The sequence below is a fragment of the Periophthalmus magnuspinnatus genome, chromosome 19 (assembly GCF_009829125.3).
Source record: "Periophthalmus magnuspinnatus isolate fPerMag1 chromosome 19, fPerMag1.2.pri, whole genome shotgun sequence".
NCBI classification, from domain to species: domain Eukaryota; kingdom Metazoa; phylum Chordata; class Actinopteri; order Gobiiformes; family Gobiidae; genus Periophthalmus; species Periophthalmus magnuspinnatus.
Window position 1 is genome coordinate 23,229,080 of NC_047144.1, and position 24,887 is coordinate 23,253,966.

The following is a 24,887-nucleotide window of genomic DNA, read 5'->3' on the forward strand; positions in this document are numbered from 1 at the left end:
CTACTAAACTAAAGGTGAAAGGTGCTGTTGACTTCATCAGCGTCATGACATCACAAGGTGGAACAGAGCATTTTGAGCTTTGGAGATGTTACAGACCAATAATAAAGACTTACTCAAACATATGAATGAAACAAAACTCAACTCCAGGTGTGTTTTTGATGAGGTAACAGTGTTATAACATGGTTTAAAGCTCACGAGAGTCCATTTTGTGTAATATAGGGCCTTTAAAACAGTGAACCTCCTGTAGACTTAAACATACCTACAGTTAGAAAGTGTTGAGTGGAGATTGTTTGAGGAGTTAACCCTTTGTCGACTCTGTACATGTGAGTGATACAAAAGAGTCTCAGATGGAGGTGCTGTGTGTGGGGTCCATCGCCTCGGGTCGTGGCGCTCCCTGCTGGTAGGACATGGGCACTGCGCTCTTCCCGGGACTCTGCCTGAAAAGCCCCCCGTTCGGCGCTCTGTGCTTGCACTGCTGCAGCGCCCCCGTGAGGTGGCCCGACAGGTGCGAGGCCGACAGGTGAGACAGGGCCGGTGGCAGGCTGGGGGGCAGGGGGCGGCCCAGGGTGCCCCCTCCGCCGCCGTGGTGAGGGAGCGGGAGGGTGGAGGAGGAGGGGCCGTCGCCGGGGAGGTACGAACTGACCGCGAGAGCCTGAGAGAGAGAGAGAAAGAGAGAGAAAGAGGGGGGAGAGAGGAAGGGAAAGACAGAAAGAGAGAGAGGGAGAAAGAGGGGGGAGAGAAAGAGAGGGGGAGGGAGGAAGGGAAAGAGAGAAAGAGAGAGAGGGAGAAAGAGGGGGGAGAGAAAGAGAGAGAGGGAGAAAGACACAGAGAGAGAAAGAAAGGAAGAAGGAAAGAAAGAGAAGGAGGGGGATGAGAGGGAGTGAGGGAGGGGTAGAGAGAGAGGAAGGGACGGAGAGAGGGAAGGAAGGGGAGAGAGAAAGACAAGAAGAGAGAGAGGGGGTTAGGAAGTGAGGGAGGGGAAGGAGGGGTAGAGAGAGAGAATGAGAGAGAAGGAGGGATGGAGAGAGATGGTGAGAGACAGAGAAAGGAAGAAAGAGAGAGGGAGGCAAGAAAGAGACAGGAAGAGAAGGAAACAAGGGGGAGAGAGAAAAAGATAGGGAGAGGGAAGGAGCGCGAGAGAGGGAGAGTGAGAGGGTTAGGGAGTGAGGGAGGGGAGGAGGGGTAGAGAGAGGATGGGAGAAAGGGAGAGACAGAGAGACAGAGGGAGGATGAAAGAAAGGGAGGAAAGAAAGACAGAGGGAGAGGAAAGGAGGGGAGAGAGAAAGAGACAAGGAGAGAGAGAGGGAAAGAGAGAGAGAGAGAGAGGGAGAGAGAGGAAGAAAGTGGGAAGGGGAGAGAGGGTTAGGGAGTGAGGAAGGGGGAGGAGAGGTAGAGAGAGAAAGAATGAGAGAAGGTGGGATGGAAAGAGAGAGGGAGAAAGAAAGAGAGATGGAAAGAAAGAGACAAGGAGAGAGGGAAGGAGGGGAAAGAGAAAGAGACAAGGAGAGAGGGAAGGAGGGGAAAGAGAAAGAGACAAGGAGAGAGGGAAGGAGGGGAAAGAGAAAGAGACAAGGAGAGAGGGGGTGAGAGGGAGAGAGGGTTTGGGAGTGAGGGAGGGGTAGAGAGAGGGAAAGAGAGCAGAAGGGAGATAAAAAGAGGGAGAGATATGGAGTGAGTGAGTTAGGGAGCGCTTAAGACGTTTTGCCGTCAGAACATTCAGAATTCTGTAATGGAGACATCTGGAGGCAAAATGAGGTAGGCCATAACACACTTTAAATGCTTAACTGAATGCTAATGGTTTTACGTCTAAAAGCCAACGTTTTGAATGTGCGGGAGAGAAATGCCAGTTACTTTGCTTCTCTGTTACAATACGATTTTTCCAGCCTCTAAATATCCCACTTTACAGATGATGTCACAGCCTTAGAAGCACTGAGCCGAGTTTAAAAACGACTGAAGGGGCAGCAGCTCCGAACGCCGTCGACCATTAGCCTCAGTTAATGAAACAAAACTTCAAACTGGGCTCTGACCTCACTCTGTGTCCGAGAGCTTATCATTTAATAAACCCCGCGTGATTTTAGGTGAAACGAGAAAGTGCCAGGAGGGGGAGGGGTTAGGTGAGAGAGGGAGGGGCGTACCTGTGTGCGGTGTACCTGGGGGACAGTACCTGGAGGGAAGGGGTTAGTTTAAAGTGAGCGTACCTGTGATGAGATGTCGGTGGAGCGTCCGGGTGAGACAAGGCGGGGTTAGAAAGGGAGTGTACCTGGAGGGAGGGGCCATGTGAGGGGGCAGGGTTAGGTTAAAAGTATTTGGACAGGTGAGAGGAGGCGGGGTTAAGAAAGAGAGTACCTGTTATTTAGTTTAAAGAGGGCGTACTTGTGATGAGATGTCGAGAGAGGACCCAGGTGAGAGAGGGCGGGGTTAGAGGGGGAGTGTACCTAGGGGGCGGGGCCAGATGAGAGGAGGGGTTAGGTCAAAAGGGGCATACCTGTTCCTGAGGGGAGGGGTCAGGTAAGAAGTTAAAGGAGGTGTACCTGTGGTGAGATGTCGAGGGAGGGGCGGGGTGAGAAGGGGGCGGGGTTCGGTTAAAGAGGGCGTAATTGTACCTGAGGGGGAGGAGCCAGGTGAGAGGTGGGGTTAGGTTAAAAGGGGCATACCTGTGGTGAGATGTCGAGGGAGGGGCCAGGCAGCTGCTTGTGAGCCAGGTCCTCGTCCAAAAGACTCGTGATCCGACGATGCACCTGCTCCAAGTTCACCTCTTTGTCCTGCAGGGGGCGCAAGAAAGAGAAACAAAGGGGTTTCGGGTTAGAGGTCGTTCTTCTCTCAGTAATGTCATGTTTGATTTGACACAGAACATCTTTGGAGCTTTCTACCATGTTACAAAGTTGCTTCCTCATCCGAAACGCACCTGAAGAGGTTTTATATGTCATCTGTGCATGTTTGAGTAATCTAGCGATCTCTCCCAGCCCTATTTGAACCCTCCTTACCGTTAGCAGTACGATTCTGTCTAAAGCTTAGCCCACAAGCCCATGCTCCCACACGACAATTCTCCGTAAATATACAAAATCATGATACAAAACTGTACACTACAACTTCACAAATCTGATACGATGTGCAGTAGTTTCATTAGCGGGATGCACGATGATTGTGTTGGGATAGCGCTCTGAAGGGGGAGTGTTTTTGGCAAATATAGCATTTTTAAAACCATGTTAATTTATGGTGATCTAAATATGTTTTGTGTTAGTGGTTAATACTCCATAGAAGTTGAATACCTCCTCTTGAAACAATCTGAAGTGAAGTATTTCATATGAAGTTATAAAAGCAGGACTAAATATAGAGCTAAATATCTGACCGATACGAAGCATGTTTAGAAATACTCAGATTTCACTCAGATTTTCATACTGTCCGTCCATGTGATGGTTTTCAGACTCTAGAAAGTGTCATACTCCCAGAGACAGTTTTCCCTATTGATCACGTTGTACTTTACCATAAAATATCCAAAAGGTAAATCCACAAATGTTGAAACCATAGACTGTATATATCACAGTTCATCTTTCGCAGACTATATTTGCGCAATTTTGTATGCTTTTTACAGAGTAAGAACGTGCATTGTGTTCTCTGTCCTGATTGGCTGTTGGACTGTAGACCATTGTCCATCAGTCTCCTCCGTGCCGTGTCTCCTGTTCAGTACAGAATGTGTTCAGACAAATTTACATAAACGTTGGATCGCAGTGTGACTCTGAAGTGCTGTACGTTTGCAATTTGTTTTCTCCCCGACAAAACCCACAATGTCGATGAAACATTCTGCACCGACAAAGGCGCCTACGAAGGTTTGAACTTTGAGAGAGTTTAAACGAGAGAGAAATGTGAGAAAATGTTAAAATAACTGTAAAAAATAAAGCTGATACTTCGTAGATTTTGCCTATTGCAGGTTATTTTTAGAACATAACCGCAGCAATAAACGAGGGGCTTCTGTATATAAATGGACATAGCTAACCTGCTTCCGCCATGTTCCAAATAAGACGTGCTCATGTGCGCGCTTCTGGCTACATCGACTCCAGTTCACTTTACATTGAAAAACTGTCGTCCCTCTCTACGTAACTGCCGCATTTTGGTCTTAAAACGTTTGTATTAACCTACTCTACATGATCCTGGTATTTATGTTTTTCTATTCTATCATTAAATCAAGATATGAACATTAACAACAAACAACTCAGGTGGCTTCTTTCCCCGAGGTCACTCCTGTTAGCCTAGCAACAGGTTTGATTGACAACACCGCTAAGTGCCCACTCCCTGATAAACCAGCGGTGCAGGCAGGAAAGGGTGTTACCTTCAACAGGCTCGCACCAGATTGGCTCTCTGGTTGCTATGATACTTGCAGTGGGAGTTTCAAATATGTAACTTTGCTCCAAATTGGCCGCTATAACCGCTAGCCTTGGTGCGCTGTATTAAATATGATTGATCTGTAGAATGCGGTGAAGTCGTCTGAAACACAGCGGTACACACTCAGAGGGAGGGAGTGTCGGTTTGCCAGACTAACTAGAATAATCGTTGAAATGTTCCCAGGCCCGTACAGCTCCGTGGACACTGCAGGCGAAAGGAGGGAATTAAATGAGAAAAAGCAAAAAGTACGAATCACTGGGTCAAAAAATAAAGTTTGTAAATATCGAGCGACTTCATCTGAGAGAGACGTGAGCTGTGACACCAGAGTCTGGGTTTGGTTCATTAGACTAAGAACATTAACCAAGAGAGAGGGATGGAGGAGGGATGGAGAGCAGAGAGAGAGGAGGGAGGGAGGAGAGAAGAGACGGGAGGAGGGAGGAGAGAGATGGCGAGGAGAGGGGAGGGAGAAGGGAGAGAGGAGAGAAGAGAAGGGAGGAGGGATGAGAGAGATGGAGAGGAGAGAAGAGAGAGAGCAGGGAGGAGGAATGGAGAGAGATGGAGAGGAGAGAGAGGAGGGGAGACACGAGGAGGGATGAGAGAGATAGCGAGGAGAGGGGAGGGAGAAGGGAGAGAAGAGAGAAGAGAAGGGAGGAGGGATGAGAAAGATGGAGAGGAGAGAAGAGAGAGAGCAGGGAGGAGGGATGGAGAGAGAGAGGAGGGGAGAGAGGAGAGGGGAGGGAGAAGGGAGGGAGGAGAGAAGAGACGGGAGGAGGGATGAGAGAGATGGCGAGGAGAGGGGAGGGAGAAGGGAGAGAGGAGAGAAGAGAAGGGAGGAGGGATGGAGAGCAGAGGAGAGACAGAGGAGGGAGGGAGGAGAGAAGAGACGGGAGGAGGGAGGAGAGAGATGGCGAGGAGAGGGGAGGGAGAAGGGAGAGAGGAGAGAAGAGAAGGGAGGAGGGATGAGAGAGATGGAGAGGAGAGAAGAGAGAGAGCAGGGAGGAGGAATGGAGAGAGATGGAGAGGAGAGAGAGGAGGGGAGACACAAGGAGGGATGAGAGAGATAGCGAGGAGAGGGGAGGGAGAAGGGAGAGAAGAGAGAAGAGAAGGGAGGAGGGATGAGAAAGATGGAGAGGAGAGAAGAGAGAGAGCAGGGAGGAGGGATGGAGAGAGAGAGGAGGGGAGAGAGGAGGAGGGAGGGAGGAGGGATGGAGAGAAAAGAAATGAGAGGGGAGATGGAGAGAGAAGGGACAAAGCGAGAGAGGAGATGGAGAGAGGAAGGAGGGAGAAAGAGAAAAGAAGGGAGGGAGGAGGGATGGAGAGGAGAGGGGAGGAAGAGAGGGGAGATGGAGAAAGGAGAAGATAGATGGAAAGGAGAGGAGAGAGACAGAGAAAGAGAGAGAAGAAGGATGAGAGAGAAGCGAGGAAAGGAGGGGAGAAGAGAGGGAGGAGGGAAGGAGATATGGAGAGGAGACGGGAGGAACGAGAGGGGAGATGGAGAGGGAAGGGAGAGAGCGAGAGGGGAGATGGACAGAGGAAAAGGGCAGGCGGAGAGAAGAGAGATAAAGAGGGGAGGCGGACAGGGGAGGGGGGGGAGAGAGGAGAGAAGTCTAAACCTAGGCCAGAGCCGCTAAACACATCAAACTCTCGGTATTGTAAAGTTGCATTCGACATCGTTTTCAGATGAACACACAAACTCACGATTGTCCTTGAGATATTTCAGATAATGGAGGGAAACGTCTTTAGCGAAAAAAGGCCATCGATGTAGCTAAAGTCCTTTTAGACGCAGTAAAAGCCGGATAATGGAGTGGTATTGATTGTATAAAGTTTAACGCGGGTACAGAAAGAACAGCATCAGATACATAGACTGTACACGGACATAGCTCGCCAAACAAGAACTGAACATGGGAGTGATTTGGCTCCATCAACTCTGGCTCCAATTCACTTTCTATAGAAAAACCATCACCCCTCCCTCTATAACTGCTGCGGTCAGGCTCTTTCTTTCTTTCTTTATTTATTTGTCAGGGACCGTGTACAAATTCATTAATCTTACAAAAGAAAAGCTACTGCTACTTTCCATGTGCAGTCCCAGGACAGATGAACATAATTAAAACACTCATTTCATTAACGATTACATTATAAAGCTAACAGATCATCATTAATATTAGCAGATAAATGCAATAAAATGTCACGATGTTCAATACAGTACGTTTCCTACCGTCAAAACCAATTTAAAAAGTCAATTATGTGCAGGTTTATACAGTGAAACAGAACATTACAAATTAACTAAACTGATGCGGACACATTTGATGATCTAAATTGTACTTTTTTACATTTCTAGGACAATTATTCAAATCTACAGACAGTTTCAGAGTCTGGAGCTGATTCTCTGTCTGATTGAGCAAAGGTTGAGTATCTTTTTGGAGCTGTGCAGTTTCATTTCACAGAGAGAGTGAATCGGGGAGTTTGTTCGAAAGAAAGTTTAATACATTTTTTGCAATGTAGATGGAGATGTATTATGAATCATTTTGAATACATTTCTTAGATTTGAATGTAAAATTAAATTAAATGAACTTTTTATGTTTACTTAGGATTTTACAGTGGGGATAACGAAGTGTTTTTTTTACAGAGTGCTTTTAATGATGGATCTGAGCGGTCATTTTCATCGTTTTGGTCTTAAAATGTTCGTATTAATCCGCTCTACATGATCCTGGTAATTTTATTTGACAGTTTTGTCCTTAAGTCAAGATATGAACATTAACAATAGACCAATCAGGTGCCTTCTTTCCCCGAGGTTTCTCCTGATAGTGCTAGCAACAGTTTTGATTGACATTTTTGCTCCTGCTTGCTCCTGATTGGCTCATCGGTTGCTATGATACGTGCACTTGGATTTCCAAAAGGTAAATTCACAAATGTTGAACCTGATCATTTCTATTAGTGACTTGAGCCAAGAACTCACTGTATTACAACACAAATATATACTTTAGAGGGTGTATTTTACTTCTAAAGGGGTATTAACGGCTAACACATGACATATTTTAATCACCGTGTTGCCTTTTATTGTTTTGAAAATGCTAAATTCTTCAGGCATGTTTGTTTTTGATGAGGGAACAACTTTATAACATGATACAAATCTCCATAAAAGTACATTTTGCATAATACCTGCTTTAACAATATTCATTTTATCTGCCCTCATCTGCGTTTAATATTATTGGCCCGCAGAATGAATGTTCTGAAACTCAGCAATACTGAACTCCGCTCCAATTTAGCCGCTATTGATACTTTGCAGCTGAAGTCATCAACATTCCCTGTGTGTGATGCTAGCTCTACTGCTCTACTGCTCTACTGCTCTATCTGAGACTTATTAGACTTTATTTTAACAAAATCCGAACAGAAAGAGCTGGTTTTGCTGGTTTCGGTTTTGAGCTGGTAAACAAGTCCCCTTCAAGTATCAATACAGTCAGAAGCTAGCTAGCATTAACAGTTTTTCAGTTAGTCACTTCTTCGAAGATAGTGTGGTTCAGATCTGAGCTAGAGAAAAGAAACGGTTTGAGAGGGAAGTTAAAGAAGCTATTTTTTGTTAAGAAAAACAATCCTTCCTTCCTTCCTTCCTTCCTAAGACATAATCTCTCACAGATCTATTGTTCCAAGAAACAAATGAGAACAACAGTAGGGCCATTAAAGGTTGAATAGGGTCATTAAGGCTGAAACTGGAGATGATAGATGTTTACAGTTTTAAAGTAGTTAGCTCCTCCTTCACACAGATATAAGGCAGTGTCCAGCAGCTTTAAAATGACCAGAACTGAAGAAGCGGCTTGAATGAGGAGCGAAACGTCTTCACTCCTACAACGATTTGTCCAGTTGACAGATTTAAATTTCGTCTTTTGCTGTGGATCAGACCTGGACGGCTGAGGGATTACACAGACGGTTAAAAAAAGCTATTTTTGTTCGGAAAGACAATCCTTCCTTAAACGGGAATGGGGGCCTGAGACATCATCTCTCACTGATGTATGATTCCATCCTCAGACCCAAAGCAAACAAAAAGAAACAAAGAGAACAATAGGAGGGCCATTAAAGGTTCAATGTTGTCATTAAGGCTGAAACTGGAGACAATAGCTGTTTACACTTTTCAAAGTAGTTAGCTCCTCCTTCAGACAGATATAAGGCAGTGTCCAGCAGCTTTAATCTGACCAGAACTGACGAAGCGAAACGTCTTCACTCCATTTGACAGATTTAAACTTCGTCTTTTGCTTAGTCACTCTCACCTTTTTGTGTAAAATCAAACTCCTAAACAGCATAATGATCGCTCGTATTGATCCCAGGCTCCTGAAACTGCGCTGTTTAAAATCCATTTTGAGTTTTCGGACAATCTTAAAACTTTTTTTGCGTTTGCTAATGTGTGCATTGTGTCCCCACGGTAACGGCTGAATATTCCACCACAGAGATACAGGTAGAACACCCCCAGCGTCATGTCACTGCACAAGTATCAATCAATAACTGTCAGATCTGGAGAAGGGTCCCATTGGTTTTCACCCTCATAATTAAATGAGTCTTTCCTTTGTGTGTAATTGGGGCGAGCCGTTACCGGAGCGTTTTAATTGATTCTGAGTTTAAATGAAAATCAGATGCGTGTTCCTGATGAGATGAAGCCGTTTTCTGTCGGCACACGGGTAATTACACCACACTACGGCTCATATCTACGGCACGTGATGTCACATGGTCTTAACGAGAGGTTCTTAACGAGGCGTCATTAACGAGCTGCAGCATTAGCTGTTAGCCGTTAGCTTACACTGGTTTAAATGATCTGAGAGGAACGCAGAGTAGAGGGGTAGAGGAGCAGAGGAGCATAGGGGAGAGGCGGAGCAGCAGAGGAGCAGAGGGGAGAGGCGGAGGAGCAGAGGGGAGGGGTGGAGGAGCAGAGGGGAGGGGCAGAGGAGCAGAGGGGAGGAGCAGAGGGGAGGGGTGGAGGAGCAGAGGAGCAGAGGGGAGGAGCAAAGGAGCAGAGGAGAGGGGTAGAGGAGCAGAGGGGAGGGGCAGAGGAGTAGAGGGGAGGGGTAGAGGAGCAGAGTAGAGGGGTAGAGGAGCAGAGGGGAGAGGCGGAGGAGCAGAGGAGCAGAGGGGAGGGGCGGAGGAGCAGAGGGGAGGGGCGGAGGAGCAGAGAGGAGGGGCGGAGGGGAGGGGTGGAGGAGCAGAGGGGAGGAGCAAAGGAGCAGAGGGGAGGGGTAGAGGAGCAAAGGGGAGGGGCAGAGGAGCAGAGGGGAGGGGTAGAGGAGCAGAGGGGAGGGGCAGAGGGGAGGGGCAGAGGAGCAGAGGGGAGGGGCAGAGGGAAGGGGCAGAGGGGAGGAGCAGAGGAGCAGAGGGGAGGGGTAGAGGAGCAGAGGGGAGGAGCAGAGGAGCAGAGGGGAGGGGTAGAGGAGCAGAGGGGAGGGGCAGAGGAGCAGAGGGGCAGAGGGGAGGGGTAGAGGAGCAGAGGGGAGGGGCAGAGGAGCAGAGGGGAAGAGGGGAGGGGTAGAGGAGCAGAGGGGAGGAGCAGAGGGGAGGAGCAGAGGGGAGGAGCAGAGGGAGAAGAGGGGTAGAGGAACAGAGGAGCAGAGGAGCAGGGAAGACGAGCAGAGGGGAGGAGTAGAGGAGCAGAAGAGCAGAGAGGAGGGGAAGAGGAGCAGAGGGGAGGAGTAGAGGTGCAGAGGAGCAGAAGAGCAGAGAGGAGGGGAAGAGGAGCAGAGGGAGCACAGAGGAGGAGTAGAGGAGCAGAGGTTTACAATGAGAATATGAAATAAAAAAGCACAAATATGATTAAAAAAAAAGCATGTGTAAATCAAATGGAGAGAAAGAGGGAGCAAACAGAGAAGGAGAGAGAGAGAGACAAAGAAAGAGAAAGAAAAGAGAAAGAGGGAGGAAACAGAGGACAAGAAAGAGTGAGAAAAAGAGATGGAGAAGAGAGAGAGGGAGGAAAGAGAGAAGGAAAAGAGAGAGAAAGAAAGAAAGAGAGAAGAGAGAGAAAGAAAGAATCAAAAGAAAGGGTGAGAGAAAGAAAGAAAAAAGAGAGAAAGAGGAAGGAAAGACAGAGAGAAGGAAAACAAAGAAGCGAGAGAAAGAGAGAAGAGAAAATGAGAGAAGGCAAGAGAGAAGAAAAAGGGAGAGAAGAGAGAGATAGATAAAGAAAGAGGGAAATAAATAGAGAAGAGAGAGAAAGAAAACAAGAGAGAAATAGAGAGAAGAGACAAAGAAAAATGAGAGAGACAGAGTGAAAGAGAAGAGAAAGAGAGAGCGAAAGGGAGAATGAGACAGAGGGAGAAAGCGAGAGTGAGAGAGAAAGAGAGCAAGGCAGTGAGAAAGAGAGAGAAAAGGAGAAAGAGAGCGAAAAAGAGGAGAGAAAGAGACATGAAAGAAATGTTTGGGAGAAAGGGAAGGTTTGAAGAGATAAAGAGAAGGATGGAGTTATGGAGGAAAGAAGAGAAAAGAGAGGGATCAAAACTCGTGTGGAAAGGAAGGAGGGACAAATAGAAGGAGATGGAGGGAGACAGAAAGGTGACAGAAAGAAGAATGGTGTGATATGGAGAAGAGACAATGATCTAAACTTGTGCTGAACTAAGAGGAAAGGAGGGAGAGAGAGAGAGGGAGAACGAGGAGAGTGAGATAGAGGGATAGGAAAGGAAAGAGGGAGGGAAAAGACAGGGAGAAAGGGGAGGTTTGAAGAGATAGAGAGAAGGATGGAGTGATGGGGTGAAGAGAGAGGGAGACAGAGAGGAGACTCTAAACTTGTGTTGAACTGAGAGGAAAGGAGGGAGGGAAAGAGAGAGAAAGGAAAAGATAAGTGACAGAGAAAAGTAGAGGATTGAAGAGATAGAGCGAAGGATGGGGAGAGTAGAAGATAGAGAGGATTCTAAACTTGTGCTGAACCAGGATTAATTGGGATTAAGTTTGGATCAAAGCTGAAGGAAAAACGAGAGTGAAGTGATTAAGATGAGAACTTTTAGGTTTTATATATTGCTTTATACAAGAGAGAGAGAATAAAAGAGGAAGAGAAGGAAGGAGGGAGAGAGATCGATAGAGGAGAGAGAATAAAGGAGGAGAGAAGGAAGGAGGGAGATCGATAGACGAGAGAGAGAGAATAAAGGAGGGGGACAGAGAGAGGGGGAGAGCGGAGGGGGAGGGATCGATAGAAAGAGGGGAGAGGGATCGATAGACAGAGGAGAAGGAAAGATAGAATAAAGGAGGGAGAGACGGAAGGAGGGAGGGAGAGGGAGGGATCGATAGAAAGGAGAGCGAGAGGTGAGAGAAAGGGGGGAAAGGGAGGAGGAGAATAAAGGAGGGAGAGTTAGTGGGATTGATAGAAAGAGGAGAGAGAGTGGGAGAGAAAGAGAATAAAGGAAGGGGAAGGAGAGACAGGGGAAGGAGCTCCGACTGGGGCAGGGTGCTGTTATAACCACAACAATAAATTACTTGAATTGTAATAAGTGTTTTTATCCTCCGAGGATCAGGAAGTGCACGTTAGCATGATAGCACTTATGACCTCATCGTGGTGAATACTTAGGATGTTCAGAATGCAGAAGGTGACCACTGCAAACCATTTAAAATGAACTAGTTCTGTATTTTTTACGATTTTAAGACGTTCAAAAGCAGATACAGTGACTTTAACTTGTCGTCACAAACAGACCTGGAGTTGTGTTTTGTTTCATTCAAACATGTTTAACACACAAACCTGCAGATTTAGGGCCTGTTGCTTTCCCAACGATGATTATCATTGTGCAGTATAAAGTGTCCAAACTAACGTCATTTGCCTTTGACTCCACGGTGACGTGGTGAATGTCGAGAGCTCAAAAACATAAGTCACTGTAATGTTAACAGATATGTTGTTTTTGCTAAAAATATTATTATTATATATATTTTTCTTTTATCTTCTTCTGCTCTTTAAGCAGAAATTTGACCCTCTGAACACATTCAAAAATTCATAAAATTTTGCCCAAAATACTGGTCTGCCGAAAAATGTGTTTTTTTAATGTTACATAACTGGGCATAAAAAAATGCAGCAACAGCGCCACCTGCAAAAGTCAAAATACACTGCACTGATGGGAGACGTTCCACGTAAAGTTTGTCACAGAGCCTCAAAATTCGGTGCACACGTTCATTTTGAGCTTTGTAGACTATGGCTTAAAGCTCAAAAGAGTCAATTTAGCGTAACATAGGACCTTTAAACAATGTCCCGTGTGCTGAGCGGAGAGTGTTTCACCCTCCCTGTCTCACCTCTTTGGGGGTGTGTCCTCTGCAGCTGTAGTTCCTCCACCAGGCCTCCAGAGCGGCGACGATGCAGGCGAGCAGCAGCCCGGCGGCCAGGATGCAGAAAACTCCAGTGAAGCTGTGAAGTTTGAGCGAGCGTCCGACAGGGTGAGCACCCGAGAGAGACAGGTCACAGCGACCTGAGAGAGGCCACCACTTCTGAGTGAGAACGTCCAAGTCTCCACGCTCCTGAAGCTCCAAGATCCTGAACAAAACAAGTACAGATATATAACAGAAATACACCACTTCAGAGTCAGAACCAAAGGCTGTATAAAGAAGAGCACGTCGGGGAAAGAAGGCGTCTGATGTGTCTGTTATTAATGTTTATATCTTGAGTAATGGACACAATAGTGAAAAATAAACACCGGGCTCATGTAGAGCAGGTGAATACGAACATTTTAAGACCAAAATGAAGAGGCTCACTGCAGCAATTATGGAGAGAGAGGCGACAGTTTTCTGATGTAAAGTGAATTGGAGCCAGAGTTGATGGAGCCAGAAGTGTGTCCATGATCACTGCATATTTACAACGCGGCGGCTCACAAGTTATGTCCATTTATGAATACAGACTATGGTTAGAACATCCAAAACTCCAAGATCCTGGTCTAATCTCATGTGAAGTCCTGGTTTCGTCCTGATTCAATTCTGGTTTAATCCTGGGTTCAATCCTGGTTTAGTCCTGGTTCAGTCCTGGTTTAGTCCTTGTTTAATCCTGGTTTAATTCTAGGTTAGTCCTGGTTCAGTCTGGTTCAGTCCTGTTTCAGTCCAGGTTTAGTCTCGTTTCAGTCCTTGTTTAGTCCTGGTTCAGTCCTGGTTTAATCCTGGTTCAGTCCTGGTTTAATCCTGGTTTAGTCCTAGTTCAGTCCTGGTTTAGTTCTGGTTCATTTCTGGTTCAGTCCTGGTTTAGTCCTGGTTCAGTCCTGGTTCAATCCTGGTTTAATTCTGGTTTAGTCATAGTTCAGTCCTGGTTCAGTCCTGGTTAAATCCTGGTTTAGTCCTGGTTTAGTCTTGTTTCAGTCCTTGTTTAGTCCTGGTTTAGTCCTGGTTTAGTCCTGATTCAGTCCTGGTTCAGTCCTGGTTCAGTCCTGGTTTAGTCCTGGTTTAGTCCTGATTCAGTCCTGGTTCAGTCCTGGTTCAGTCCTGGTTTAGTCCTGGTTCAGTCCTGGTTCAATCCTGGTTTAGTCCTGGTTTAATCCTGGTTTAGTCCTAGTTCAGTCCTGGTTTAGTCCTGGTTCATTTCTCGTTTAGTCCTGGTTCAGTCCTGCTTTAATCCTTGTTTAGCCCCGGTCAAGTCTTGATTTCGTCCCTTCCTCCACACATCTCCACACTGCTGGAGTCCTTTAACAGTTTTATTCACAATAATCTCTCTCTTTCTGACCACAATTCCCATGATGCTTTGCCCCCACGCTGCTCCTCCCAGTGGTACCTTCACTTCCTGCTTTATTAATCCCTCTTTTGTTTATTCATCATTAATTCTCTTTCTCCAAACATTAAAAACGGCTCTGGCTCTCAGCTTTTACAGAAACATTTAAGACCTTTTGTTTGAGATAAATTCCCTGTCCCAGGACGTAGCATTAGCGCTAACGCAGACTCAACGGTTCATATTTAGTCCACATTTTGGCTCTTTTCTGGGGCCTTTTTGAGCGACCTTCACAATTTTTTCCACACGGTTAGTTCGATTAGAAACTATAAATTAGGTGGCAGTTTTACGACCGAAAAATGCTGATTATTTCAGTTTTAATGAAGTCCATAACTCAAACAAACGCGTTGTGTGGAGAGGAAACAAGCTAAAGGTCATGCTAACGTTAGCGGCTTTGGGATGAACGGCTCTGGGATGTTAGAGACACGGGGGTTTAAACGCTGCAGGAGGTGGACAAGCTTATGCTATTTATTTATGTTTGATTTTACATCATAATTTGGGATGAATTAAGTCAACATTTTTAGTTTTTATACGCCTACTTGAAGACTGAGTTTCTGTCCAAGTTTAGTCCTGGCTTAGGTCTGGTTTAGTACTGGCTTAGTTCTGGTTTTGTCCTGATTTAGTTCTGATTTAGTACTGGTTTAGTCCTGGTTTAGTCCTAGTTTGGTCCTGGTTTAGTCCTGGCTCAGTTCTGGCTTGGTCCTAGTTTAGTCCTAGTTTAGTCCTGGTTCAGTTGCGGCTTAGTCCTGGTTCAGTCCTGAGTTAGTATCCGATACCAGTGTTGATGCATCTCTACTTTTTATCACATTATTTAGGGTTAAAATTACTTTGGTCACGATACCTAATAAAACTCTTTCTTTATCCAACAGAATGTGATTTTCCACATTAAATGGCCGTACGTTCTTTTCTGTTCCCATGTGTCTTATACTTGTTCTGATTCAGCTCTGGATCATTCTAAAGCTTCAGGAAAAATCATTTCTGTCCTGTGAATGTGACTTTTTTAGTATTGATACCTGCTCCAATGAGTATCTAGTTTCGATTTTAGTTTTAGCATCAGATTTTCGATACTTCTGACAACTCTAATTGGCAGTAGTTGCAGTAGTAGTAGTAGTTGCAGTTGTGTGTGGAATGATAAATATTCGTTCTGAGTTTTCTTCCCAAAGTGTCTCTTTCTCTTGGGGCTGTATAAATTATGTTAATCATTTCCTCTCTGTATCTCAGATCTTTGTAAACAAAAGCACAGAGCAGGTTGTGATCTCTCTTTTGTTTTGCCCAAATGAATCCCAGCGCGAGTAGAAGCTCGTTAGTGAAACACAAGTACGAAGAACGCTCTCACACGCTCAGCATCGATTCGTAATCCAAAAGAGTAATCCGAGACAGGATTTGGCCTATTGTGCATGTTCTGGGTTGATGGGGGAAAGCGGAGTGCCCAGAGGAAACACAACCAGACACAGGGAGAACATGCAAAACACACAGACACAGGGAGAACGTGCAAAACACACAGACACAGGGAGAACGTGCAAAACACACAGACACAGGGAGAACGTGCAAAACACACAGACACAGGGAGAACGTGCAAACCACACAGACACAGGGAGAACGTGCAAACCACACAGACATAGGAAACCGTTCTAAACCTTGGCTTTGCCGTTTATAGATTTTAAATAACAAAAAAAAGAGTACAGACTCCTGTGCTGTAGAACGATACTGTGGCCTTAATGTAGAAGTAGTACCAATAGTAGTAGTAAAGTTGTAAAGTTGTAGTAGTACTGGCCTTTGAGAGAACATATTCCTATAAGGACTACCATGCTGTAGCCTTTCTGTAGCAACAGGAATAGTCGAGAAAGTAACAGTCATAGAAGTAGTAGTGTAGTTGTAGTAGTACTGATCTTTCACAGAATAGATCACTATAAGGACTACCATGCTGCAGGATTATGCCTTAATGTAGTAATAGTAGTAGTAGTAGTAGTAGTAGTAGTAGTAGTAGTAGTAGTAGTAGTAGTAGTAGTAGTAGTAGTAGTACTGACCTTTGAGAGAACAGGTCCCTATAAGGACTCCCGTGCTGCAGTGCGATGCCGTAGCCTTTGGAGCTCTGGCTGGAACCGGACACGGTCAGAGAACAGTCGTCATCAGAGAGAGCAGCGTACTCCAACACCGCCTTATCCCACAAGAACGCAAAAGACGACTTTTTCACCTGAGGACAGAGGAGAGGGTCAGAGGAGGAGAAGAGAGGGGCAGAGGAGGTGAAGAGAGGGTCAGAGGAGCAGAGGAGAGGGTCAGAGGAGGCAAAGAGAGGGTCAGAGGAGCAGAGGAGAGGGTCAGAGGAGGAGAAGAGAGGGTCAGAGGAGAAGAGAGGGTCAGAGGAGGAGAGAGGTCAGAGGAGGAGGGAAGGGAAGAGGAGGAGAGAGGTCAGAGGAGGAGAGGAGAGGGTCAGAGGAGAAGAGAGGGTGAGAGGAGGAGAGAGGTCAGAGGAGGAGAAAGGTCAGAGGAGGAGGGAGGTCAGAGGAGGAGGGAGGGGAAGAGGAGGAGAGAGGTCAGAGAGAGTTCAGAGGAGGAGAAGAGAGGGTCAGAGGAGGACAAGAGAGGGTCAGAGGAGAAGAGAGGGTCAGAGGAGGAGAGAGGTCAGAGGAGGAGGGAGGGGAAGAGGAGGAGAGAGGTCAGAGGAGGAGGGAGGGGAAGAGGAGGAGAAAGGTCAGAGGAGGAGAGGAGAGGGTCAGAGGAGAAGAGAGGGTCAGAGGAGGAGAGAGGTCAGAGGAGGAGCGAGGGGAAGAGGAGGAGAGGGGCAGAGGAGGAGAAGAGAGTTCAGAGGAGGAGAAGAGAGGGTCAGAGGAGCAGAGGAGAGGGTCAGAGGAGAAGAGAGGGTCAGAGGAGGACAAGAGAGGGTCAGAGGAGAAGAGAGGGTCAGAGGAAGAGAGAGGTCAGAGGAGGAGAGAAGTCAGAGGAGGAGAAGAGAGGGTCAGAGGAGGAGAGAGGTCAGAGGAGGAGAAAGGTCAGAGGAGGAGGGAGGTCAGAGGAGGAGGGAGGGGAAGAGGAGGAGAAAAGAAGGTCAGAGGAGCAGAGGATGAAGAGAGTGGGTCAGAGAAGCGGAGGATGCAGAGAGGATGATTTGTGAGGGGGAGAGAGGAGCTAATTTGCTGTAATGAAAGTCTCTGGAGCCAATTTGAGCGAGATGCAAATGTGTCCCACTCCTCTGTGTGAAATATGAGAGTAATAAGAGAGAGAGATAGAGGAGGAGAAGAGAGAGAAGGGGGTAAGGGAGAGAGATAGAGGAGGAGGAGAGAGAGAGAGAGAGAGAGAGAGGGGAAGAAAGGAGGTATGGAGAGATAGAGATAGAAAGACCTGATCTTTTGCATATGACGTAAATCTAGTCTAAATCCAGTCCAAGGGATTAAACCAGGTCTAAACCCGGTCTAAACCTGGTCTAAATCTGGTGCAAACCCGGTCTAAACGCAATCTAAGCCCGGTCTAAACCCGGTCTAAATCTGGTCTAAGCCCGGTCTAAACCCGGTCTAAATCTGGTCTAAGCCCGGTCTAAATCTGGTGTAAGCCTGGTCCAAACGCAATCTAAACCCAGTCCAAAAATGGTCTAAACCTGGTCTAAACCTGGTCTAAACCTGGTCTAAACTGGGTTCTTTCTATAGTACCTTCTTGATGCCCTCTGACGGACTAAACCCGGTCTAAACCTGGTCTAAACCTGGTCTAAACCTGGTCTAAACCTGGTCTAAACCTGGTCTAAACCTGGTCTAAACTGGGTTCTTTCTATAGTACCTTCTTGATGCCCTCTGAGGGACTAAACCTGGTCTAAACCTGGTCTAAACCTGGTCTAAACCTGGCCTAAACCTGGTCTAAACTGGGTTCTTTCTATAGTACCTTCTTGGTGCCCTCTGAGGGACTAAACCCGGTCTAAACCTGGTCTAAACCTGGTCTAAACCTGGTCTAAACCTGGTCTAAACCTGGTCTAAACCTGGTCTAAACCTGATCTAAAGTGGGTTCTTTCTATAGTACCTTCTTGATGCCCTCTGAGGGACTAAACCCGGTCTAAACCTGGTCTAAACTGGGTTTTTTCTATAGTACCTTCTTGATGCCCTCTGAGGGACTAAACCCGGTCTAAACCTGGTCTAAACCTGGTCTAAACCTGGTCTAAACCTGGTCTAAACCTGGTCTAAACCTGGTCTAAACTGGGTTCTTTCTATAGTACCTTCTTGATGCCCTCTGAGGGACTAAACCTGGTCCAAACCCGGTCTAAACCCGGTCTAAACCTGGTCTAAACCTGGTCTAAACCTGGTCTAAACCTGGTCTAAACTGGGTTCTTTCTATAGTACCTTCTTGATGCCCTCTGAGGGACTAAACCTGGTCCAAACCCGGTCTAAACCCGGTCTAAACCTGGTCTAAACCTGGTCTAAACCTGGTCTAAACCTGGTCTAAACTGGGTTCTTTCTATAGTACCTTCTTGATGCCCTCTGAGGGGCTGGAGACGCTGTAGTCTCTGCCCTGGTTCTTGCTGATGGTTCTCCACAGCTCTGCGTAGGCTGAGTCCTGCTCCAGAGGGTTGGTCCCTTTGTGTCTGAAGTAATCGTAAACCGCAGAGTCTCGCACGGTGCCGTAGGACAGGTCCATCTGAGCCGACAGGTCCTGGAATGTTCTGGAAAAGAAAGGAAACCTCATCAGTGGGAATGGGATGAGATTTTGTCATCCAACTTCACAATCCTTTTAAAACATTTCATTATAAAAAGTTCACTACCCAGGACATGGTTTAATCTTAGTTCAGTCCTGGTTCCATTTTGATTTAGACCTGGTTTAGTCCTGGCTTGGTCTTGGTTTAGTCTTGGTTCAGTTTTGGTACAGCCTTGGTTTAGTCCTGATTTAGTCCTGGTTAAGTCCTGGTTTAGTCTTGGTTCTGTCCTGGCCCAGTTTTAATTTAGATCCGGTTTAGTCCTGGTTTGGTCCTGGTTTAGTCCTGGTTTAGTCCTGGTTCAATCCTGGTTCAGTCTTGGTTCTGTCCTGGTTCAGTTTTAATTTAGATCCGATTTAGTCCTGGTTTGGTGGTAACTTGGTCCTGGTTTAGTCCTGGTTCAGTCCTGGTTCAGTCCTGGTTCAGCCCTGGTTCAGTCCTTGTTCAGTCCTGGTTCAGTCCTGGTTCAGTCCTGGCTCAGTCTTGGTTCAGTCCTGGTTCAGTCCTGGTTCAGTCCTGGTTCAGCCCTGGTTCAGTCCTTGTTCAGTCCTGGTTCAGTCCTTTTTCAGTCCTTGTTCAGTCCTGGTTCAGTCCTGGCTCAGTCCTGGTTCAGTCCTGGCTCAGTTCTGGTTCAGTCCTGGTTTAGTCCTGGTTCAGTCCTGGTTTAGTCCCAGTTTGTGTGTGGTGATCACAGTCTAGATTAAAGCACTTTCTTTTCTCATTTGTTCTGTTGTTTCACCTTAAAAAACAGATGGTTTTTAAACACATTTGACCCTGAGACATATTTTTATTTAGAGATTTTATTTTAGTTTAACTCTGAGCTTCACATTTGACTCCAGTTCTTATTATAACTGTTTATATCCCCAGTCTCGCTTCTGTTTTGTGCAAATGAGGCTCTGACAAACAGATCGATCTGGACGGAGGTTTAAATCATGCAAATATATTTATATTTTTATAGAAGAGTGTATGTTTAATAAAGCCCAGTGCAACTCCACCTAGAAACAAACAATAAAATACAACACAAACTGGCCAGACTTAAAGGAACAATGTGGAACTTTTCTGATCAACCACCTGCTTTTCTATATCGAGATGTTATTGCTTTGCCTGGAATGTTCCACAGTATGACATTAAACATCCAACATGCCTTTTTTGTGTTTTATTGTGCAAAAATATCTTCAAAAACATGCATTTGTACTGTGAGTGGGGCTCCCTCTCCACAGATCTGACCTGTAACTTGGCCCGTTTGTGTCAGCTGCTTGTCTCCATGGAGATAGATCAATTTAATACTGTGTAACATCGCAGCAGCAGCTTAATGGAGACAAGCGAGTGGCCGATATATAAATTTGGGATGGTTTTGGAAACAGACATTATATAAACAGTCTATGGTTCTCAAAACATCGTGAACCAATGATTAGAGAGTTTGAACAGATGCTTCACTCTGATTGGTCGAAACGCCACGACTGCAGAATGAGCTGAAAAATCAAACTTTGTTAAATCCAGTTGAGAGAAAAGTGCAGACATCTCTCCTCCACAAACGTACAAAGTGTTTCCCTCTGAACATTTGGCACAAACTGAACAGTCTGGATTTCTGTGAGAAGGGGCTCGATCTGTCTGCGCCGCCATGTTTGTTTTCTCTCTGTCTAAACCACAGTGTTGTGACCTTTGACCTCTGTGGTGCCACTGGTGTCAACAGACAGAACCTGTTAGACACAAGATTATGTATGTACGTGTGAGGTGTAGTGGTAGGAGTAGTAGTAAAGGTAGTGGTAGTAGTGATAGTGGTAGTGCTAACAGTAGTAGTATCAGTATTATTATTACTATCATTACTATTATTATTATTAGTATCAGCATTAGTAATAGTAGTAGTGGTAGTGGTAATAGTAGTAGTAGTGGTGGTAGGGGTAATAGTAGTAGTATTAGTAGTATAACAGTTGTTCTAGTAGTAATAGTAGTAGTAATGGTAGAAGTAGTAGAGGTAGTACTAGTGGTAGGAGAGTTGGTGGTAGAGGTAGTAGCAGTTGTTGTAGTAGTACTAGTAGTGACGGTAGTGGTGGAAGCAGTAGTAGTAGTGGTAATAGTAATAATAGTGGTAGTATTAGTGGTAATAGTAGTAGTACTAGTAGTCAAACAATAGTTCTAGTAGTAATAGAAGTTGTAATGGTGGTGGTAGTAGTAGTGGTGGTAATAGTGGCGGTGGTAGTAGTAGAATTAGTTGTAGTAGTAGTAGTAGTAGTAGTGGTGGTAGTAGTAAAGATGGAAGTAGTAGTAGTGATAATAGTAGTAATAGTGGTAGTAGTAGTGGCAGTAGAAGTGGTAGTCGCAGTAGCCGTGGTAGTAGTAGTGGCAGTAGTAGTGGCGGTAGTAGCAGTAATGGTATTAGTAGTAGTAGTAGTAGCAGTGGTCGCAGTAGTATGTTGTATATAAAAGTATTCTCACCGTATGTGGTGGTCCATGCGTGACACGGTGAGGTACGCTGCCAGGTTTGCCGTGTACGAGGAGCAGACGATCAGCGTGAAGAGCCACCAGCTCCCCATCACTATTCTGAGAGCCACCGAGCTGATCACTCCATCTCCTCCTGCAAATACACAACAAATACACAACAAATACACAGGTTTAAGAAGGATATACAAAACAACAAACCACCCAGACCCCATCTCCACCTGAAATACGGACAAATACATACAGGTGTAAGACGTATACTGTATATGAAACGACAACTGTCAACTGACCAGGACTATTCTGATCGAGCTGCATCTCCTCCTGCAAATATACACTTTTAAAGACACAGTACGTAACATTCTAGAGGGAGCCCATCACCTGCATGGTTCCGTGGAAATAGAAAGTCTCCATGGAAACAAGCAGGAGGAGGCCCCAAATGCAATAAACAACAAAAAAAGTGACAAAAAAGTTGCATAGTGTTGTTTTAGGATAAATATATGAAACTAACAGAGCTGATAACTCCATCATAAATATTCAGGGTTTTAACCGTGTTTGTCCTCAGTCTCAGTGGGGATTTGGTGCAGGGCAGTGGTTCTCAAACTGTGGTACAAGGTCCTTCTAAAGAGAAATTAATTCCTGTCTGGGTCTGGTTTAGTTCTGAGTGACTCCTGGTTTAGTTCTGAGTGACTCCTGGTTTAGTCCTGGGTGAGTCCTGGTTTAGTCATGACTTAGACCTGGTTTAGTCCTAGTTTAACCCTGGTTTAGTTGTGGTTGAGTCCTGATTTAGTCCCGAGTCAGTCCTGGTTTAGTACCAGCTTAGTCCTGGTTCAGTCCTGGTTCAGTCCTGGTTCAGTCCTGGTTTAGTTCTGGTTCAGTCCTGGTTTAGTTCTGGTTCAGTCCTGGTTCAGTCCTGGTTTAGTCTTGGTTCAGCCCTGGTTCAGTCCTGGTTCAGTGGTTTAGTTCTGGTTCAGTCCTGGTTTAGTCCTGGTTCAGTCCTGGTTAAGTCCTGGTTTAGTTCTGGTTCAGTCCTGGTTTAGTCCTGGTTCAGTCCTGGTTTAGTCTTGGTTCAGTCCTGGTTCAGTCCTGGTTCAGTCCTGGTTCAGTCCTGGTTCAGTCCTGGTTTAGTTCTGGTTCAGTCCTGGTTTAGTCCTGGTTCAGTCCTGGTTAAGTCCTGGTTTAGTTCTGGTTCAGTCCTGGTTCAGTCCTGGTTTAGTTCTGGTTTAGTCCTGGTTCAGTCCTGGTTTAGTCTTGGTTCAGTCCTGGTTCAGTCCTGGTTTAGTCCTGGTTTAGTCCTGGTTTAGTCCTGGTTTAGTCCTGGTTCAGTCCTGGTTTAGTCCTGGTTAAGTCCTGGTTTAGTCCTGGTTAAGTCCTGGTTTAGTTCTGGTTTAGTTCTGGTTCAGTCCTATCACATTCACCATAATCTCACCTTGCTGCAGAAACGCCCCGTAGACGATCCAGATGGCGCTGTGGAGGCTGCCGGGGCCGCTCTGCCCCGGTGCATTCTGGGAGTTGGAGTTTCTGAGTGCGTGCAGCCTGTTGAGGAGGAAGATGAGGACGCCCACCACCGGGATGGAGGCCGCGACACAAGCCCAAACAGAAGGCTCGAACGGGGCTAAGAGGGAGAACATGTCCAACCGCTCCACGGGCTTCCGGAGCAGGATTCCCACGCTGTAGTCCAGGTAACGCTTGGAAAAGTCCACCACACTCTCCCGCTCCGGAGTGATGGTCAGAGCGGACACGGCTATATCTGCTTTCTGAAGGAGACAAGAGAGACATGATTTATGATTTGTTTTCTTTTTTAATTATTTCAGTATATACATTTGTGTCACTGAAAACAAGAGTAATGAGAATAAATTCCTAGGAGTAATTATGGACAACAAATTATCACGGAAAACCCACAACCGGCAGACAAAAAAACAAAATACCCAAGAGCATCTCAATTATAAATAAATCAAAACAAAGCTCAACTAAACCATTATTCTTATTGCAAAAATGAGCAGAGAGCATCATTCAGGTTGTTTTGTTTTTTTTAGAACAAACTCAAAATCTTTTCATCCGGTCCAAATTATTAAAATTTCCCGACCTTGTGAAATATTATACTGTAATTATATTATTCAAAGTGTTCAATAAGTGATTACCACGTAAGACGCACAAGTGTTTCGCTCTTAAAGTGAGAACTTATAATTTGAGAGGTTATGGAAATTTTATACTCCCAGCTGTTCGAAACGCTCGTGAAAGTTTTTGTGTGACTGTGTGTGAGGGGAAACTGTGGAATGCTCGGGATTTACAACAAAAGCAATGCCAAAGTATTGATAAAGTATTAAAGGTTATTATATAAAGACATGGCCTGGTCTGAATATAAAGTCATACTGCACTTTCTCTGTGTCAGTTCTACTTTATTCTTATTAGTTTCTTACCTTTGCTTTCTTCTTGTTCTCATCATTGTCGATATGTTTTTTTTTTTCTGTTGCAATAAATGCCTCACGTTACTTATAGTGACATTGTACATCTAAACTATTGTCAGTGACTTTTTGCTGCAGTAAATATAGTCGATAAATGATAATATTGAAACTAGGGATGCACAGATCAAATACTGGTATTGGATATCGGCTGCCAAATATCGATTCAGCCGATATCCTGGTGGATGCATTAAGACAATTTGCTGGTCACAGTTGGACCAGGAAGTCACATAATAAACTTTAATTTGCATAGATCTGTTCAGCAGATACTCGTGGGACAAATAACAGCCACATAAAACAATTGGATCAGTTATTTTTGTTTTAAATAAATGCTGTTTTCAGTCTCTGCACTGTATCGGTTAATATCAGGTATCAATACTTAAAGCTATAGTATCGGCATCGCTATCGGACTTATAGACTACATATAAATGGACCCGCTGAACGCTGTGTGTGACGAAAACTCACTTAATTCTGCTTTATGTTTTGTTTCAATTAGAGATTCAGCTTTTTCAGTTCCAAACATAGACTGTATAAAGAAGTGGATTACCTCAAAAATGTATGCTAAATGTAAAATAGTGTTAAAAAAATATGAGCTGCGATACATAAATAACAGAATGGAGCACTTAGGTAGTTAGTTTGCTTCTATGAGGGTCGTAGTTCTGCCCTGTATAGCTCAAATCTGAGAGTAGAACACAAACATAACCAATATTTTTCCACTTCTGCAAAGAAAAAGTACCACGATAAATATTGACCCTCAAAAGTGATTGCTCCATCCGTCCTGTATTGAACGATAAGTCGACAGTATTTATCTCCAGGTCATATCAAAACACTATGTCTGTGCAATGAGCAATAATAAGAGAAATCGTCGCCATGGTAACCTACAGTAAAGAATGTCCCAGCAGACGAGAGTGTGAGTGTAGCATTCAGAACAAAGAACTCACAGGGAGCTGGACCTTTTCATTTCCCCTTTTGTGTTTTGGTGAAAAACATTTGTTTTAAATCAGAGGCAAATGTTGTGGCAGAGACAGAGTTCTGCATTGTTAGAACAGATACATCTGGGTGCCAATTTAAACACTTTCACCGATGCACTTTCTGGACCCGTTTTTACACTATTTTCAGAATTTTGCTCTTCCTCCACTCACAAAATGGCCCTCACATTTGCCACGGTAACAGAGCCCACGTTCTGTCCAGGCCTATACATCACTGAGCCTTTCATAATAGAGTCCAGACGACCTTTAAAACCTTT

The 24,887-nt window shown here is 45.3% G+C and overlaps 1 protein-coding gene across 1 annotated transcript in view; it reads right to left on the reverse strand.

Annotated features, from left to right (window-relative positions):
* Nucleotides 1-343: 343 nt before the first annotated feature.
* LOC117386930 (glutamate receptor ionotropic, delta-1-like) overlaps nt 344-24,887 on the reverse strand; it is a 386,841-nt gene continuing 362,297 nt past the window's right edge. The window contains exons 12-18 of the mRNA XM_033984304.1: nt 22,609-22,936; nt 21,180-21,318; nt 18,518-18,713; nt 16,099-16,265; nt 12,622-12,859; nt 2,655-2,762; nt 344-652 (exon numbers count right to left, since the gene is read on the reverse strand). Coding sequence (XP_033840195.1) covers nt 344-652; nt 2,655-2,762; nt 12,622-12,859; nt 16,099-16,265; nt 18,518-18,713; nt 21,180-21,318; nt 22,609-22,936 — 1,485 coding nt within the window. The remainder of the gene's footprint in view (nt 653-2,654; nt 2,763-12,621; nt 12,860-16,098; nt 16,266-18,517; nt 18,714-21,179; nt 21,319-22,608; nt 22,937-24,887) is intronic.